The 16,463-nt window shown below is 43.9% G+C and overlaps 1 protein-coding gene across 5 annotated transcripts in view; it reads right to left on the bottom strand.

Moving 5' to 3' along the window:
• Positions 1-6,788: 6,788 nt before the first annotated feature.
• Positions 6,789-16,463, bottom strand: part of CFLAR (CASP8 and FADD like apoptosis regulator) — a 216,857-nt gene continuing 207,182 nt past the window's right edge. For all 5 annotated transcript variants that reach the window (XM_030208689.1, XM_030208693.1, XM_030208692.1 and 2 more), the window contains one exon: positions 6,789-10,129. In XM_030208689.1, coding sequence (XP_030064549.1) covers positions 9,991-10,129 — 139 coding nt within the window. In that variant the 3' untranslated portion in view covers positions 6,789-9,990. The remainder of the gene's footprint in view (positions 10,130-16,463) is intronic.

Here is a 16,463-nt window from a genome sequence, read left to right as displayed (position 1 = left end):
TAACTTCAATAGTTCCCTGGACAACAACTCCAGGAGATGAGGGAACCAGATTTGAGGTGGCCAGTAGAATCATGATCCCCTGGTCTCGACGCAGTTTGAGAAGTTTTCCCTATGAAAGGTAGTGGGGAAAAAGCGTACAGGTCTCCAGTGGAGCAAAATGGCATGTGGGGCCATATGGTTGGCAGCATATATCCTGAAACAAAAGCAAGGAAGCTTGTGGTTCTGAGGAGAAGCAAAGAGGTCTATCGCTGGGGTCCCTCCACTGCTGGAATATTCAAAGAACTACAGAGATGCTGAGGGACCATTCATGAGGCTGATGGACTGCTCAGTTTGTCTGCTACAGCATTCTGTTTGCTGGCAAGGTAAACAGCTCTTATAGAGATGTTTCAAGACACTGCCCAAGTCCATATCTTGGTTGCTTGTTGACAGAGATGGTAAGAATCTGTTCCTCCTTGTCTGTTCAGGTAGTACATTGCTTCCTGGCAGTGGCGTACCTAGCATACTTGACACCTGGGGCTGACCTTTTTTAAAACACCCCCCTATGGAAAAATTATTTTTAGCAATAATCATGAAATGAGATAAATGGTCAGAAAAGAAATAGTAAAAAGTAAAGAATTAATACTTTTTAATTACATTTTCTTTATCATTTTTCCAGCCAACTCTGGAACGCTCTCCCTAGACCTAACCGAGCAATCCATAACCACCTACCATTCAGGAAAGCACTAAAAACCCATTTATTCAAGCAAGCCTACCCAAAGGACCCAGATTAATCTTATGAACCCATCTACCTTTGATATACTGAAGAGAAAACGACATTGACCCAGACTCTATCTCCCACCTTACCCTCCTCTCTATCACCTGTCTCTACCTACCCATCCATCCTATTACTATGTTATACTTAATATCCTACTTTACATAACAAAATTCTGTGTTACCTATTACTATGTACGCTGCATTGAACCTGCTTTTAGTGGGAAAGTGCGGGATACAAATATAATAAATAAATAAATAATAAATGTTTCCTTTTCTTATCTTCCTTTATTTTTCTGTGACTAGCTTTCTTTTCTAAGTTGAGATTATTTTATTTATTTTATTTTATATGTATTATGGAATAAATTATAGTTTATGTTTCATATGTAATAGATTTATGGTATTCTATATTATAAAATGCTAATAAGTACACCATTTATAGATAAATAAACAAAACATCCACAGACATGGGATTCCCAGTTTGGTGACTTCAGAACCAGGAGCTCCGAGTTGTGGACCAAGAGTGTCACAAGCCGCAAGCGCTCCCTGTGTGACATGCCCCCAAAAGCTCCTGGTGTGCTCCCGCCCTGTCCTCTTGTATCTCACTGGCAAGGGAACCAATAAACAGGGTGCAAGTTTGGCATCCCAGCTTCCCTTGAGCTCTATGCAACTACACCAGCCAGACATAGCTAACTATGACCCTGTTAGGGACCTCCAGAGCCCAGAGCCCCCCCCCCCCCGTTGGCCCTGAAGCCCAGAATCAGGGATCCCCAGAACTTGACAAATTTTCTTTGGATTTAGCAGCAAGCCCAAAAGCTTGGAAACCAATGGCTGAGACCTTCCCCCCACTACCATTACCATCAATTGCTTCCATTGAAGTAGGGAGTGGGGGGGGGGGGGGGGGGGGGATGACTCTTTGGAGGTCTGCCACAGCTCCTTTAAGACCTGATTTACTAAGGTTGTTTTCCCATTCTTTGTCCAAGGAAAATAAAGCTTAGCAAATCAGACCTTTAATGTACCCTTAGAGCCAATGACAGAAATACATAGCCAGCAGCAACCCTCTCCCATCCAGTCTTTCAATCTCTCTCCTCCCCTCCCCACCTCATTATCACCCAATCTCTCTCTTTTGGCCCCTTCTTCCTACCAGTCTCTCTCCCCATCCCACCATTTCCCTCCTAATTTAAATTGGCCAACACCCGAACTCTCCACACACGCAGTTTGCCCTCACCACTCAGCAAAAGTAAACTAACCAGTGACTACCTACTCCCCTGTGCCTGTACTACCCCAACACATCAGCCACCCTCAGTTCCTATCCTTACTCCCATCAAACCAAATAGAAACACCCATAGCCGCCCCTATCCTTACCCCAGTCAGGAGCCAAACACCGAGAGGAGACCATCCGTTGTCGACGTTACTGCAGTGTAGCAGGAAGGTCAAGGAGGCGCACTGGCGCGCAGGGGGCTGCAGCAGCTCCGCTGCTCCGGCCGTCAGTTTGGACTTCCCCTGGGCCCTAACGCTGCAGCGGCGCACGCCTTATACACCTCTGCGGCTCGGGCTCACTTGTCTCCTCCCGCTCTCAGCGACTCCTCTCTCTCTCCCTCATTCTCAGTTTCGTCCGAGTCGAGTCCCGCCCATCTGATGTCATGACGCCAGATGCCTTCCTTGTTTCTCCCCCTGCGGCCCAGTGTTGGGCGGTTTTCCGCGAACCGCCGCAGGAAATTTTTGCCCGCAGCGGGTTGCGGTTTTTTGGGCTTGTTTTGGGTCTTTTGGGCGGTTTTTTAGGCCGTGGGGGGGGGGGGCGGGGTTAGTGACGTTCTGGGCGGGGTCGATGACGGGGGCGGGGCCGATGACGGCAGGGGCGGGGTTGATTACGGCGGGGTGGAGGTGTCAGGGGCGGGGTTTGACTTAGGGCGGGTTTTGGGCTGGATTTGGGCTCGTTTGGGTGGGAAAACATTTTCCACCTGGCAACCCTGCTGCGGCCCCCTGCGCGCCAGTGCGTCTTGACCTTCCTGCTGCACTGACTGCAGTAACGTCGACAACGGATGGTCTTCTCTCGGTGTTTGGCTCCTGACTGGGGTAAGGATAGGGGCGGCTAGGGGTGTTTCTATTTGGTTTGATGGGAGTAAGGATAGGAGCTGAGGGTGGCTGATGTGTTGGGGTAGTACAGGCACAGGGGGGTAGGTAGTCACTGGTTTGTTTGCTTTTGCTGAGTGGTGAGGGCAAACTGGTGTGTGGAGAGTTCGGGTGTGATTTGTTAAGCTTTATTTTCCTTGGACAAAGAATGGGAAAACAACCTTAGTAAATCAGGTCTTAAAGGAGCTGTGGCAGACCTCTAAAGAGTCATCCCCCCTTGCACAACAGTGGAAGTAAGGAGGAGGTTGGGGATTACAGACCTGTCAGTTTGACCTCAGTGGTGAGTAAACTAATGGAAATGCTTCTAAAGCGGAAAATTGTGAGGTTTTTCGAACTGGATGGAATGCATGACCCAAGGCAGCATGGCTTCACTAGAGGCAGGTTGCGTCAGACAAATCTGATTGATTTTTTCGACTGGGTGATGAGGGGCTCTGGATGTGGTATATTTGAATTTCAGCAAGGCCTTTGACAGGAGACTCATAAATAAACTGAGTTCCCTCAGTATGGGACCTAGAGTAACTGACTGTGTTAAAAATTGGTTGAACGGAAGGAGACGGAGGGTAGTGGTAAATGGAGCTTGCTCTGAAGATAAGAATGTTATCAGTGGAGTACTGCGGGGATCAGTCCTAGAGCCGGCTTTTTTTAACATCTTTGTGAGTGATATTGTGGAAGGGCTGTCTGGTAAGGTTTGTCTCTTTGTGGATGATACTAAACTCTGCAACAGGGTGGACATCTCAGAGGGTGTGGTATGACATGAGGAAGGACATAGCGAAGCTTGAGGAATGGACCGACATTTGGCAACTAAGATTTAATCCCAAAAAATGCAGGGTCATGCACTTGGGTCACAAGAATCCAAGGGAACAGTACAATATAGGGGTTGAAGTGCTTCTATGTACAAAGGAAGAGCAGGACTTGGGGGGGTGATTGTGTCAATGACCTTAAAGTGGTCAAACAGATAGAAAAATTGATGGTTAAAGCCAGAAGGATGCTTGGGTGCATAAGGAGAGGGTTGACCAACAGGAAGAAAGAAGTGTTGGTGCCCTTGTATAAGTCACTGGTGAGGCCCCATTTAAAGTACTGTGTGCAATTCTGGAGACCGCACCAACGGAAAGATATAAACAGGATGGAGTTGATCCAGAGGGCGGCTACAAAATTGGTAAGCGGTCTTGGACATAAAACATATAAAGGCAGGCTTATATGCTTGAAGAGAAGAGGGAAAGAAGAGATATGATATAAACATTTAAATATCTCAGGGACATTAACGTTACAGGAAGAGAGCCTTTTTCAAATGAAGGAAAATTGGAATGAGGGGGCATACGATGAAATTAAGAGGAAATAGGCTTAGGAGGAATATAAGAAAGTATTCATTTACGGAAAGGGTGGTGGAAGTGTGGAATGGCCTCCCAGTGGAGGTTGTGGAGATGAGGACGGTGCCAGAATTTAAGAAAGCGTGGGACAAGCGTGTAGAATCCCTTAGGAAAAGGAGGAGTTAAGGGTTACGGAGGATGGGCAAACTGGATGGGCCATTTGGCCTTTATCTGCCGTCATATTTCTATGTTTCTATTGTAAGTCAATTTGGGCAGAAGAATAATTCATGTACCTGAATATAACTAGCTATAAGCTTGGATTTGGAAAAATGTGAGTAATAAATCAAAAATCTATACCATACATACATGGAAAATATGCATATATATAAAAAAAACTTTTTGAAAAGTTAATCATTATTAAATTTATACTATGTACATCCAATAAAAATAAACTTGACTGAAAGAGAAACTGACATACAGGAAAAATATTCCACAAAACAAACTGAATCATCTTACTAATAAACCACAAAATATACGGAAGGGAATCTCAAAGAAAGAAAATCAAGAATAAACTCCATTAAATGGAAAATATATCTTAGAATTCCAGAAAGTGAGTTCAAATTATTACAGACATATCAAATAATTTAACTCTCAGCCACAGATTTTCCCACATCTACAGACACCTTTATCGCCAAAACCATGCCCCCTTAAAATCTGTGTCCCAGCCATCTACATAAGTAGTAGCTTTCTGAAATCACCATTTACATGTCCATGCAATCTACATGTGTAAATGCTTCTAAAATTACCTCCACTGTGTCTCTTGCTCAATATTCTGGCTTACTATAGGGCTAATTTTCAAAGCACTTAGACTTACAAAGTTCCATAGGTTACTACATAACTTTGTAAGTCTAAGTGCTTTGAAAATATGCCTCCAAGTCTCTTTTTATCATTCTCTGATCTTCTCATTTCCTTTATTTTTTTGTTCATGCCCCTCTCTCTCTCTCTTGGGTTCTTCCTTTTCTGTCACTTTCCTTCAGAGTGGAGGAGTAGCCTGGGCTGAGAACTAGGGAAGCCTATTTCAAATCCCTATGACACTCATGACCAATGGTGTGCTGGTAAATTTTTAACAGGCTCTCTCCCTGGTCCACCTCTGCGCCCCCCCCACCTCTGTGCCTCCCCCGTCCACCTCTGCGCCCCCGCAAAAAAAAAAAAAACATTTGCAGAGCTGGCTATACCCGGGGAGAGAGCGTGCTTTCAAACAATCCTTACACCCAAATTTACCTTCTTTTAATGTAAAAAAAAAAATCCTTTATCCTCCATCTTTTAAGACACTGCCTACCTGCTGGATAGTGATGGCACAAGGAAAGCAAGTGAAGACTAACTCAAAATAACCTGGCTGTTCCTTAGATGGGCACTAGTATTACGATATTGAAGATGCGACCATACGATGACTCTACGGTTATGCTCCACTAATAAGTTAAAAGATTAACTGGATTTCTTGAAAGGATTATATAAACTTAGGATGCAGGACTAGGGAAACACACATACACGTATTTAGCCAATATCATAATTCTTCATGTACAGCCACAAAACAACCTTTTAGGGTGGATAGTGTTCACAATGAGCTCCTTTTATTATCGACCAGATAGAGACAAGAGTTTTCAGTTTTGACACAGTATAATTTATCACAAGAACAAAATATAAGAAAACCAATGGGCTGCATTAGGGGCTTATGGCCCATTTATGTTTAAACAAAAGAAATCTGCAAGGAACAAAATATTTTTATTTTGACTAATAAAACCACTTGCCCCTGAAACATGTTCAAAACAGAATAATCCATTTGTGTATCTAAAAGGTAAACTTCTACAAAACAGATTAAGATCTGATTCCATGTGACCCAATGAAAGGACAGTTTAATTCTACTTCCATTTAATTTCAATACATTCCATCATCATCTTTATAACACAAGGCTTCCCAAGGTAGATTACAACAACAGTTAAGATGAACCCATCAGGAAACAGGATATCCTCACTGAAATTTGGCCATCTGTACTGTATACAGCCAGTGTATTTATTATTTTTTTTCGTGTAGAAAAATGAGCACAAAATACAAAGTTTAAGATTGCTATTTCTACCAGCTATAATAATTTTTAAAGATGTTTTAGTGCTATTCAATTGTTATTTCATGATATTTATATTATATGGGAAGCTTTCAAATAAATAAAAAATCTGTCCAATAAGTAAAAAAAAAAAACGAAACAAAAACTTTTGTCCTCCACCTTTTAAGGCACTGCCTATCCAATTGAAACAGCTTTAGACTTGTTACAGATGGACCAAGAATAAAAAATAAAAAAAAACGAGAATGTGGATGCAGCAGATCGTAGGTTTGATTGCTTTGTTTGGTTTGAGAGTTCACTAGAGGACAGCTGTGCGGGGGAGTGAAAACAAAGATTAAACAAATTGGTTTCCTTTCTTACCCTGGAGTAGATCGGCTGCCTGCAGCTCATCACGTCAAACCTCCTTGGTCCCAACAGTGTCCTTTGCCTGCCTGCAAGTAAGTAACGATCCGGTCAAACTGGGGGGGGGGGGGGGGGGGGGGGGGAGAGAGGTTGAAGGAGGGAGGCAGTGAGAGGGAGCGGATACGGGAGGGAAGAAACAAAGTTCAATGCATGGGGCAGTGGGAAGGGCAGCAGCAGGGAAGAGAGAATCAGGAACTCTGACGAACCTCTTGCCTGCAGTGCAGCACGAGGAGGCAGGGTTGCCACACACCACACATGCACCAATATCAGGTGACAGCTGGTGTGTTTGGGCATGCGTGCCTCCAGCCTCCTGCTGCAATTTGTGAAAAAATAAACCCCATTCAAGTCCTAGCTGAGAGCAGAACAACCGGATCTCTAAATTGTTCAAAAATTAACAACTGGCTCTGCAGAGCTGGTGAGAGCCGGCTCCAGCAAACCACTGCTCATGACCTTGGGCAAGTCATACAACCCTCCATTACCTCAGGTACAGACTCTGGAGACAGAAAAACACCTACAAGTACCTCAATACAACTTGCCTTGAACTACTACTGAGAAGGTGTGAGCTAAATCCAAATAAACAAACAATACTTCTTCCTTCACTCTTTCTGCTCTCTACCCATCTCTTCTTCATGCTTACTCTCCTTGCCCCATGCTGTCTCCTCTTTCTTCTACGTTCCTTCATTTTTTATCCCCTTCCCTCTTCATTTCTTTCAGGGATTCCTCCACCCAGCCCAAATCCAGGGTCTCTCTCTTTCTCAACTACTCCCTCCAGCCCTCTCACTTTTCCTCTCTCCACCACAGGTACTAGCTCCTTCTCCATTCATCCCATACTTAATCCTCTCCTTACTCCTTTCTTCAACATGCCTCCCAAAGCCAAATATCTTCCCATATCCTGTTTTCTCTCTCCCTTATTCCCAAATCATTTCTCCATTTCTCTCTTCTCAAAATTTAGTCTTTTCTCTCTCTCTCCCCATACTGAATCCTCTTCTTCACAATCACTCTTTCCATATACCTGGTCAACTCTGCCTTAATCCCCAGTCCTACCCATCCCTCATACCTTATCCAGTTTTTCTCTCTTTCTCCATTCCTACTCTCTATCCTAGGTTTGATCTCCCCTCTTCACATCCCCCCCATGACCCTTGATATACTCTACCCTTTTTGTCTTCCCAATCCTCTTCCTGCTTCTGGCAGCAGAAGCAGTGGTGTATAGTACCACATCAGCATCCTGTGCCCACCTCCTTACCTCCTTTAATATCTACATTGCTTTTTACTCTCACAAAGATGAAGTCACAGACCTGGTTAATGGACCTTGTGAATAATCCTTCAGTTCTATGAGAGGAAAGAAAGTCAGCCCCACTGATGACATATTGTGGCACTGAGGGCATGAACATAAAGGTAGCTGTACTATAGCACATGGCCATAGCCACATGCTTAAAGGGGAATGACCAAAGAGGACACCCCCTGAACCATCTAAGGAATTTCTTTGCAGCATCCCTTGCAAGCAACTTATCTGTAATGGGAAAAAGAAGAAAGGATAGGCAGCTGAAGGTTTGCAACAAGAGCAACATATATGTGGTGAAATAGCATGTAATCTCCTTCCTTGAGCTGGAGATCTCCTTGAGTTCTGGTGAAAAAAGTTCTCCACCTCTATGAATAGTCCAGCAGAACAGGCCCTTCTTTGGGGATGCCCCAATGATTTGTGTAAAATCACTTCTTGCTCAGTTGCAATAAATGTGACCCTCTAAACATGATCTCTGCATCTGATCTATTAGCCAATGTACTTAGAAAATTACATGATCTGAGTTTTGAACTTCATTCTTCCTTTGCAGCAGCTGTGTTTTTTACCCAGTGAACTGAGCATATTGTGGATGGATATCAAAGGGTTGTCACACACAGCGTTCCTCCCAAAGTTCAGAGGACAATGTTCATTTGGAACTGTGTTCCAGGAACTACAAGCAAAATATTTTAAACACACACACAAAATTCTTTTACATTAGTAGGCACCATTAGATACAAACCTAAACTTCAAAATCAGTAATTATGATATTGATAAGACTTTTTGGGATATATAACAATGCCAACATTTGGAAACCATCTCTTCCCCCTCAAGAATTTGGAATAGAGGCATGGTCAATAAATAAATAAAATTAAATATAAGTACACAAAATATTACAAAGATCATGATGTCTCTTCAATGCTGAGGAATAGAAATTCTAACCCCTCCCTTTCTCTGCTAAAGATGTACATCTATCATCCTGTTTCCCAAGCAGTGTACCTTCAGATCTGATCAGGTAAGCTGTAGAAAAAAAAAATCTCCACTGCATAATGATCAGGCTTATGAACTCTGCTTTCAGCATCTTGCAGCAACACAAGATATCAGCGCTGGCTCTTAGCACGCAGTAGCATTGTTAACACGTGTAGTTGTACAGGGTTCCCTCCTTTGTAGACAAACAATGAGCCCTGGTGAGTGGGAATGCAGAGTGCAGATAGCCAGGCCCTGTTTTGTGCAGTACATAAGATTGTACACAGCACTTCCTCCTCTTCTCTCACCTCAGCCTTCTCATTTGAGTCTTTTCAGCCTGACAGTGTTTTTAGTGTTCCCCTAGTTTTTCTTTTGACCTGACAAATCCTCTCTCATGTCCACACTCCCTGTTAAGTGGAGGATGGAGTGCTGCACAACATTTTTGAAAATATGGGTGCACTTTGAGCTTGAAAGGGTTGGGAAACACTGTTCTAAGACATGTTTTTCCAGTTTCCAAGTCTCCTCTACAAGTCTCAATCTTCTCTGTGCTTTTTGTTTCTTCAATACTTCACCACCTTTATACTTTCTCTTTAACTGCACCTTATGTTTGATATTCATCTCCCAGGTCCATTCAGCAAGCCCTTTTTTCTCCCCTTTTAAATTAAAAATTTTAAGTCTCTTATTTTCACAAAACATGCAGCTATTCCTGCTACCTTTGAACTCTCTTCAACACTGGCTCCTTCTTTGCTGCAATCAGAATGGACTCTTCTTGGCAAGAAACCTAAAACCTTCTATGTCTGTCTCACTCTTGGTATTTTGGACAGTGGATGTTATATAGGGAACCTGTGTCTAATCTGGAAATCACTGTTTTATTGGGTAGGAATCACTTCAGCTTTGCAATTCTCTTTTGAGATGTTTGCTATATAAGGGTTTAAATGGTACATCTCTTTAGATCTTAAATATAAAATGTGTGGAAAGAACAAAGCTAACCCACCTATCAAAACAGAGTTTATTACTAGAGTTTACTTCTGTTCCAATGCTTAATGTCTCTGTGTCAGAAAGAGCTTTTTCCTTAGGGTATGCTGGAGCTGCAACGAGTACTGTTCTTTGGGGCTGGAAAGTGTGTTCTTCCCATATATCCTATTGTTCAGCTCTGTGAGTATATCCAGCAGATGAAGCCTGAGAGAAAGAAAGAGAATGATCATTAACCACTAGCAAACGAAAGAGACACAAATGTTAATATATTCTCCTGACTGATAAAAGGCATGCAAGTCCTATGCAACATCAAAAAGAATAGTTTTGGAACATTTTCCAATCTAACCTTTAATGTAAATAAAAGGATTATCTGTGGATTCACACCAATAAAATACACTTAAGAATTCACAAAGACTGAATAAAGGGATGCTAGCACATCCTGGAAGGCTGGAGGGCTATATTAGTGTTTCTCAGGCATTGTGTCAGGGAAGGGAGAGGATGGAAGGGGAAACTCACAATGTTCTGGAGGCACTCTGGCATAAGGTATCACCTGGGTGGGGGGGGGGGGGGGGGGAGGAATCTCAGTACTCTTGAAGCATGCTACTGCATAGTATCGGGTTGGTGGGGAGCGGAAGTGGATCTCATTGATCTGAGGCATGCTAGCACAGGGTGTCAGAGTCTCTGTGCTCTAGAGGCATGCTAGCATGGGGCATCAGGGTTGGATCTCATATTTTTGAGGTATATAAGCATACGGTATCAGAACAGGATCTGACATCACTGAAGAAATCTACTGCAATCTGTTATGTCTTTAACACACCTCTTCTCATCCATTGCCCTGATGGAACAAAGGTGATTAAGAAAACTAGGATTTTGAAACAAAGCATCTGCTCTGACTCACACATTTAGTGGCTTCCATATGTATGTTGGAACCAACCCAACAGCGTATTTTCAACATCCTTCAATGAAGGCTTTATATATTTCATAATGTAGCAGGATACCTTTTATGTTCAGAAGCGGGACATTAAGTTCCTTCAACTAATCTGACCTTCCTGTACTGCGAGTTAATGGAGGGTAGACCTGCTTGTGACTGACTAGTCATGGGGTGCCTCCTGAATTCCTTCTGGAGGGAAGGATAGAAAGTATCTCAAAGCCAGGCATCCTCTTGCACCCTCCACAGGAGTCCAGGAACCCAAGGGGGGTGGCTCAGATGCAGCCTGGGAGGCAACCTTCCTGACGACTAGCTAGGTCATAAAAGCTGGGGTGGGTGTGGGGATCCATTACAGAACACTAGTGTATAGTCGTTTTGATGCACCCAAATTTAGTCAAGCCCACATGACAAATCAATGGCTGAGTGGGCATGCCTAAGTGCATCATGCAATGCACACAACTGATATGATATGCCTATGCTCTTCCCCACAAGTATATCCCCATTACAATTGTACACTGAGAGTTGTGTGCATCTGTTACTGTAAATCTATTTTATTGATGAGAAATAATACAACCATCATCAGATTGCAAATTACACAAACAAAGAATATTAGCCAGGAAACCACAGTTGTCGTACATTTTTATAGTTTCACCCCATCCTCCCCTTGTTACTCACCCCCAAACCCTATATCCTAACGTCCCACACTACATGAGACCCAACACATGACGTCCCCCTGTCGAACCCCACCTTATCATCCTGAAATAACCTACAAAGTCAAGTTTATAGCCACATATCCCACAAGAGTAAAACAAGAGTTAACAAGAAACTAGGGACAAAATAAGACCACCTGCCTGTGATTCGCAAGCAAAATAGAACACAGAAATAAAATTAAAAGAAGCTGCTTAAAAAAAGAAACAGCAATAACGAGAAGTCCAGATTAATTAGTCTGCCCATGAGTCAAAAACACAAAGAGGTAGCTTCCTAAGTTCCCACACTGGTTGGGAGATTTTGAAGAAAAGCTTTCACTGCCTCCACTGCTGTAAAGAAATGTGTTTATCCATCATAGGCGACCTGAAGTCGCACCAGATAAAAGCAATGCATTTGGAATCTTCTGTAGATGTAATTCATTGAACAGGGGGGAGCAAAAGCTTTTCACTGGGAACACACTTTCACAGTACATAAGTACATAAGCATCTCCATGCTGGGACAGACCAAGGGTCCATCGAGCCCAGCACCCTGTCTCCAACAGCGGCCAAAAGAACAAACAATTTGTCCTGCCCATCCCAGAAATAGTGGATTATTCCCTTGTCCATTTAATAACATTCTATGGCCTTTTCCTCCAGGAAGCCGTGCAACCCTTTTTTAAAGTCCGCTAAGTCAACCGCCTTAACCACTTTTTCCAGCAACGAATTCCAGAGTCTAACTACACGTTGAGTGAAGAAATATTTCCTCTGATGCGTTTTAAATTTACTACACTGCAGCTTCATCGCATGCCCCCTTGTCCTAGTATTTTTGGAAAGCGTAAACAGACGCTCCATATCGACCCGTTCCATTCCACTCATTATCTTATAGACCTCTATCATATCTGCCCTCAGCCGCCTTTTCTCCAAGCTGAAGAGCCCCAGCCTCTTCAGTCTTTCCTCATAGGGAAGTCGTCCCATCCCCTGTATCATCTTTGACGCCTTTCTCTGCACCTTTTCTAATTTCACTATATCTTTTTTGAGGTGCGGCGACCAGAATTGAACACAATACTCGAGGTGCAGTCGCACCATGGAGCGATACAACGGCAGAATAATATCCTCATTTTTGTTTTCCATCCCTTTCCTAATAATACCCAGCATTCTATTTACTTTCCTAGCCGCAGCTAGTCCCAGAAACAAAGTTTTTTCCAATTGTTATATTCCAGGTTCTTCCCTTGACGCAGAGCCTGCAAAATGGCCTGCTTATGTACCAGATGTAAGACGCTGAACACAACTACTCGAGGATGTGCGGTATCGCTACTCTTAAAATCCATCCTGTGGACCCATTCAATTTTAAAAGGATCCTCCAATAACCCAAGGTCAGGGATTGTGGGAGCAAGGTCCTTATCCTTCAGAGATTCAGGAAGCCCCACCAGTCCCACCCTCCACATCATCAATTTTACGCTCCAACTGTTGCACACAAAGCCTTATCTGATCCATGTCCTGTGCTGCACACACTGGGCCTCCAATGTTGTTGTGCATCCATCTCTAAGTCCACATTATCCAAGCGTTCATGGGTGGCCTCCATTCTATCATGTAATTGCTGCAATGTTGCATCTAGCACAGCCTCTACTGATGCCCTCACTTCAGTTACAATCTCCATCACTTCAGTTACAATCTCCAAAGTCCAAGCAGAGCTAACCAAGGGACTCAGCGGGGCCGATTGAGCCATCTTAGCACTGGTTCCCCTCTGCTTCCTCTTTTCCTTGCGTGCAAGTCTCAATGTCATTTCAAAGTCAAGAGCCTTGAAACTCTTCTACCTGCGAATCAACAGCAGCACTCAGTATCAGGTGAAATTTCAGCCTGTTTCTTGATATAAAAAGCAGGATATGTGGATATTTCATTTGGGGAGACAGAGGAGCCGAGCAAGGCAGCTTCTGCTCCAGGCGTCACATGATCTCCGTGTGCATCTGTTAAATAGCACCCAGCACTTAATAAACGTGACTGTCAATTATTGGCACCAATCACACGTTAAGTGCCAATATTCTGTATCATACACATGCTATTGGTGCCTAAGTTTAGGCGCCACTTTACAGAACTGCTCTTACGGAGTACTGTTATTTCTAAGCCGGCTAAACTTAAGCCCAGCTGAGTGTTGAAGTAAAGAAGTGCAAGAGATTTAGTGCAGTTTTGGCTGAAGAAGCAGCTGTGAGATTATCCCAGAATCAAGCTGTAATACAGCTGTCATTGTGGATTTTATGGATTTTTAAAAAATACAATCTATATTATAAATCACTGTCGAAATACAAACAGCCAAAGAACCAAGAAAACACACTTAAGTACAACCACGTAGTGGTAGTTTTCAATTTTTAATCTCTCTCTCCCAACCTAGCATCTCCCACGTAGAACAGACAATCAGCCACGATCCAGACTGCCTATGTTAACTCTTCACAGTGACCCACACCCATTCTCAGCAGCCAGTAACACAGTAAGTCTCTCCACTCCCCTCCTCAAAAAGGTGTTCTAGGTCATAAGTTCAGCAGTAACTGTGAGGGTGGAGTGACAATTGATCCCACACCAGGGACCAAACCTGTTGAAACAGACACCATGCTCTAGGACAGTGATGGCGAACTTACGGCAAGCGTGCCAGAGAGGGCACGCAGAGCCCTCTCTGTTCGCACGCACGCTGTTGCCTCAGCCAGAATCGTACCCGCTGCTATGAACGGATGGCACGATCACGCTAGCAGTTCAAAGTTGTGTCGGAGCGGAGGAGACATTACTCCTCGCTCTGACACACACTCTCCTAGGCCGCAGACCTAGGAGAGACCGGGAGCGTCATTAAATCCAGCACCGTCGCATAACGTCATGATGTTTTGTGGCCGCGCGGGAACTGACAGAGAAGACATGAGGAGACCAGCAACGAGAAGTGGTAGAGCGGGAGTAGGAAAGTGAGTATGATTTTTTCATTTTTCTACCTATCGAGGGAGAAGCAACTTATGCTCAGGGAAGCTATATATCATGGGTGAAAGTACGGATGTAAATAATCATGCAAGACTAGCAGTCATTTTGCGTTATGCTGTTGGTGACTCTCGCCGACACTATTCAACTTAACCTTGGCCAAATCATTATCAAACCAAAACCTCAACCCATACATATACGCAGACGACGTAACGATCTACATCCCATTCAAACAAGATCTACAGGAAATTTCTAATGAAATCAATCAAAGTCTCCATATCATGCATACATGGGCAGATGCATTTCAGTTGAAACTCAATGCAGAAAAAACCCAATGCCTAATACTCACCTCTCAACATAACAAGAACAAATTCATCGCCATCAATACACCAAATCTGAACCTTCCAGTTTCGGACATCCTAAAAATTCTTGGAGTTACCATCGATCAACACCTAACACTCGAGAACCACGCGAAAAACACAACCAAGAAGATGTTCCACTCCATGTGGAAATTAAAAAGAGTAAGACCTTTCTTCCCAAGGAATGTTTTCTGTAACCTGGTACAATCAATGGTGCTTAGTCATCTAGACTACTGCATTGCACTCTATGCCGGCTGTAAAGAGCAAATCAAGAAACTTCAGACAGCCCAGAACACTGCAGCCAGACTCATATTTGGCAAAACAGAATATGAAAGCGCTAGACCCCTACGAGAAAAACTACACTGGCTCCCACTTAAAGAACGCATCACGTTCAAAATATGCTCCCTAGTTCACAAAATCATTCACGGAGATGCACCAGCCTACGTCAGACCTGATTGACTTACCACCCAGGAATGCCAAAAGATCATCCCGCACATTCCTTAATCTGCACTTCCCTAACTGCAAAGGTCTGAAATACAAACTAACGCACTGTTGTTCCTGGAAAACCCTGGTCTGAGTAAGTCTTTTGATAATTTTCATTAGCAGGCAGAGGCCATCCCCTGTGACCCACTCCTCAGCCCACAGTTCTTCATTCCAGGCACTGGCCACAGTTTCATAGATCCAAAGGGGCAGCAAACTGCACAGGCTGAACTTGTAGAAAGAGAACCCTGCCTTGGTTCGCTGGGTCAAAATTAAGGTTTCAGCAAACAAGTCCACTGCATCCTCATTTAAAGTTGCAGCATCGAACTTCCGGTCGGGGTATGGAGAAGTGAGGACGCATGATCACGCTGCTCCGAAGCGCCCGATAGAGCCAGTGCATAGAATCAGCTGATATTCCCCCGAAAAATAAAATCCTCACCTCAGCGCAAAGCACAGAGCGAGAGCTGCAGAGAGGGAGAGGAATCGAGAGGCATGGCGTCCAAAATGATGAAAAAAAGATAGTCGCGAGAAAAGGCGCAGAGCGGAGGCCAAGATTGCGGAGAACAGCCAACCGCCGTCTCCGACTCCGAGCTCGCAGTGGGCGGCGGAGATAATAAGACAAGTGTCAGATGCAGTGGAACAGACGGTAGATTGCAAATTTCAAAGAATACTGGATAAGCTAGATGGCATGGAGGAGTGATACACATCTATGGTGACAGATTTGAGAGGTGCAGCAATGAATTAGCAGCGTGAAAGATGCAATACAGTCTTTCTCAGGTGACGTCCCAGCACTACAAAAACGTATAACAGAACTGGAGGAGAAGCTAGAGGACAATGAGAATCGTTCCAGAAGGAACAATATAAGATTAGTAGGTCTCCCGGAGTCCCTGGGAGAGAGGGATCTACGGAGTTTCCTTGAAAAATGGCTACCAGAGGCAGCGGAGTTACCGGAGCTGGTGGGGGAACTCCGGGTAGAGAGAGCTCATAGACTGGGGCCACGACAGGTGGGAGAAACTCGACCACGAGTGACAATTATTAAAGTGCTCAATGATGCCCATAAGTTGCAGATCTTGCAGGCGCTCTGTGGAGGCAAACACCTGCGATATCAGAATAACAAAGTCCTTTGCTTCCAG

This window comes from Microcaecilia unicolor, chromosome 7 (assembly GCF_901765095.1).
Source record: "Microcaecilia unicolor chromosome 7, aMicUni1.1, whole genome shotgun sequence".
Lineage (NCBI taxonomy): Eukaryota > Metazoa > Chordata > Amphibia > Gymnophiona > Siphonopidae > Microcaecilia > Microcaecilia unicolor.
The sequence above is the reverse complement of the archived record's forward strand: the minus strand, read 5'-3'. Positions and strand labels throughout refer to the sequence as shown.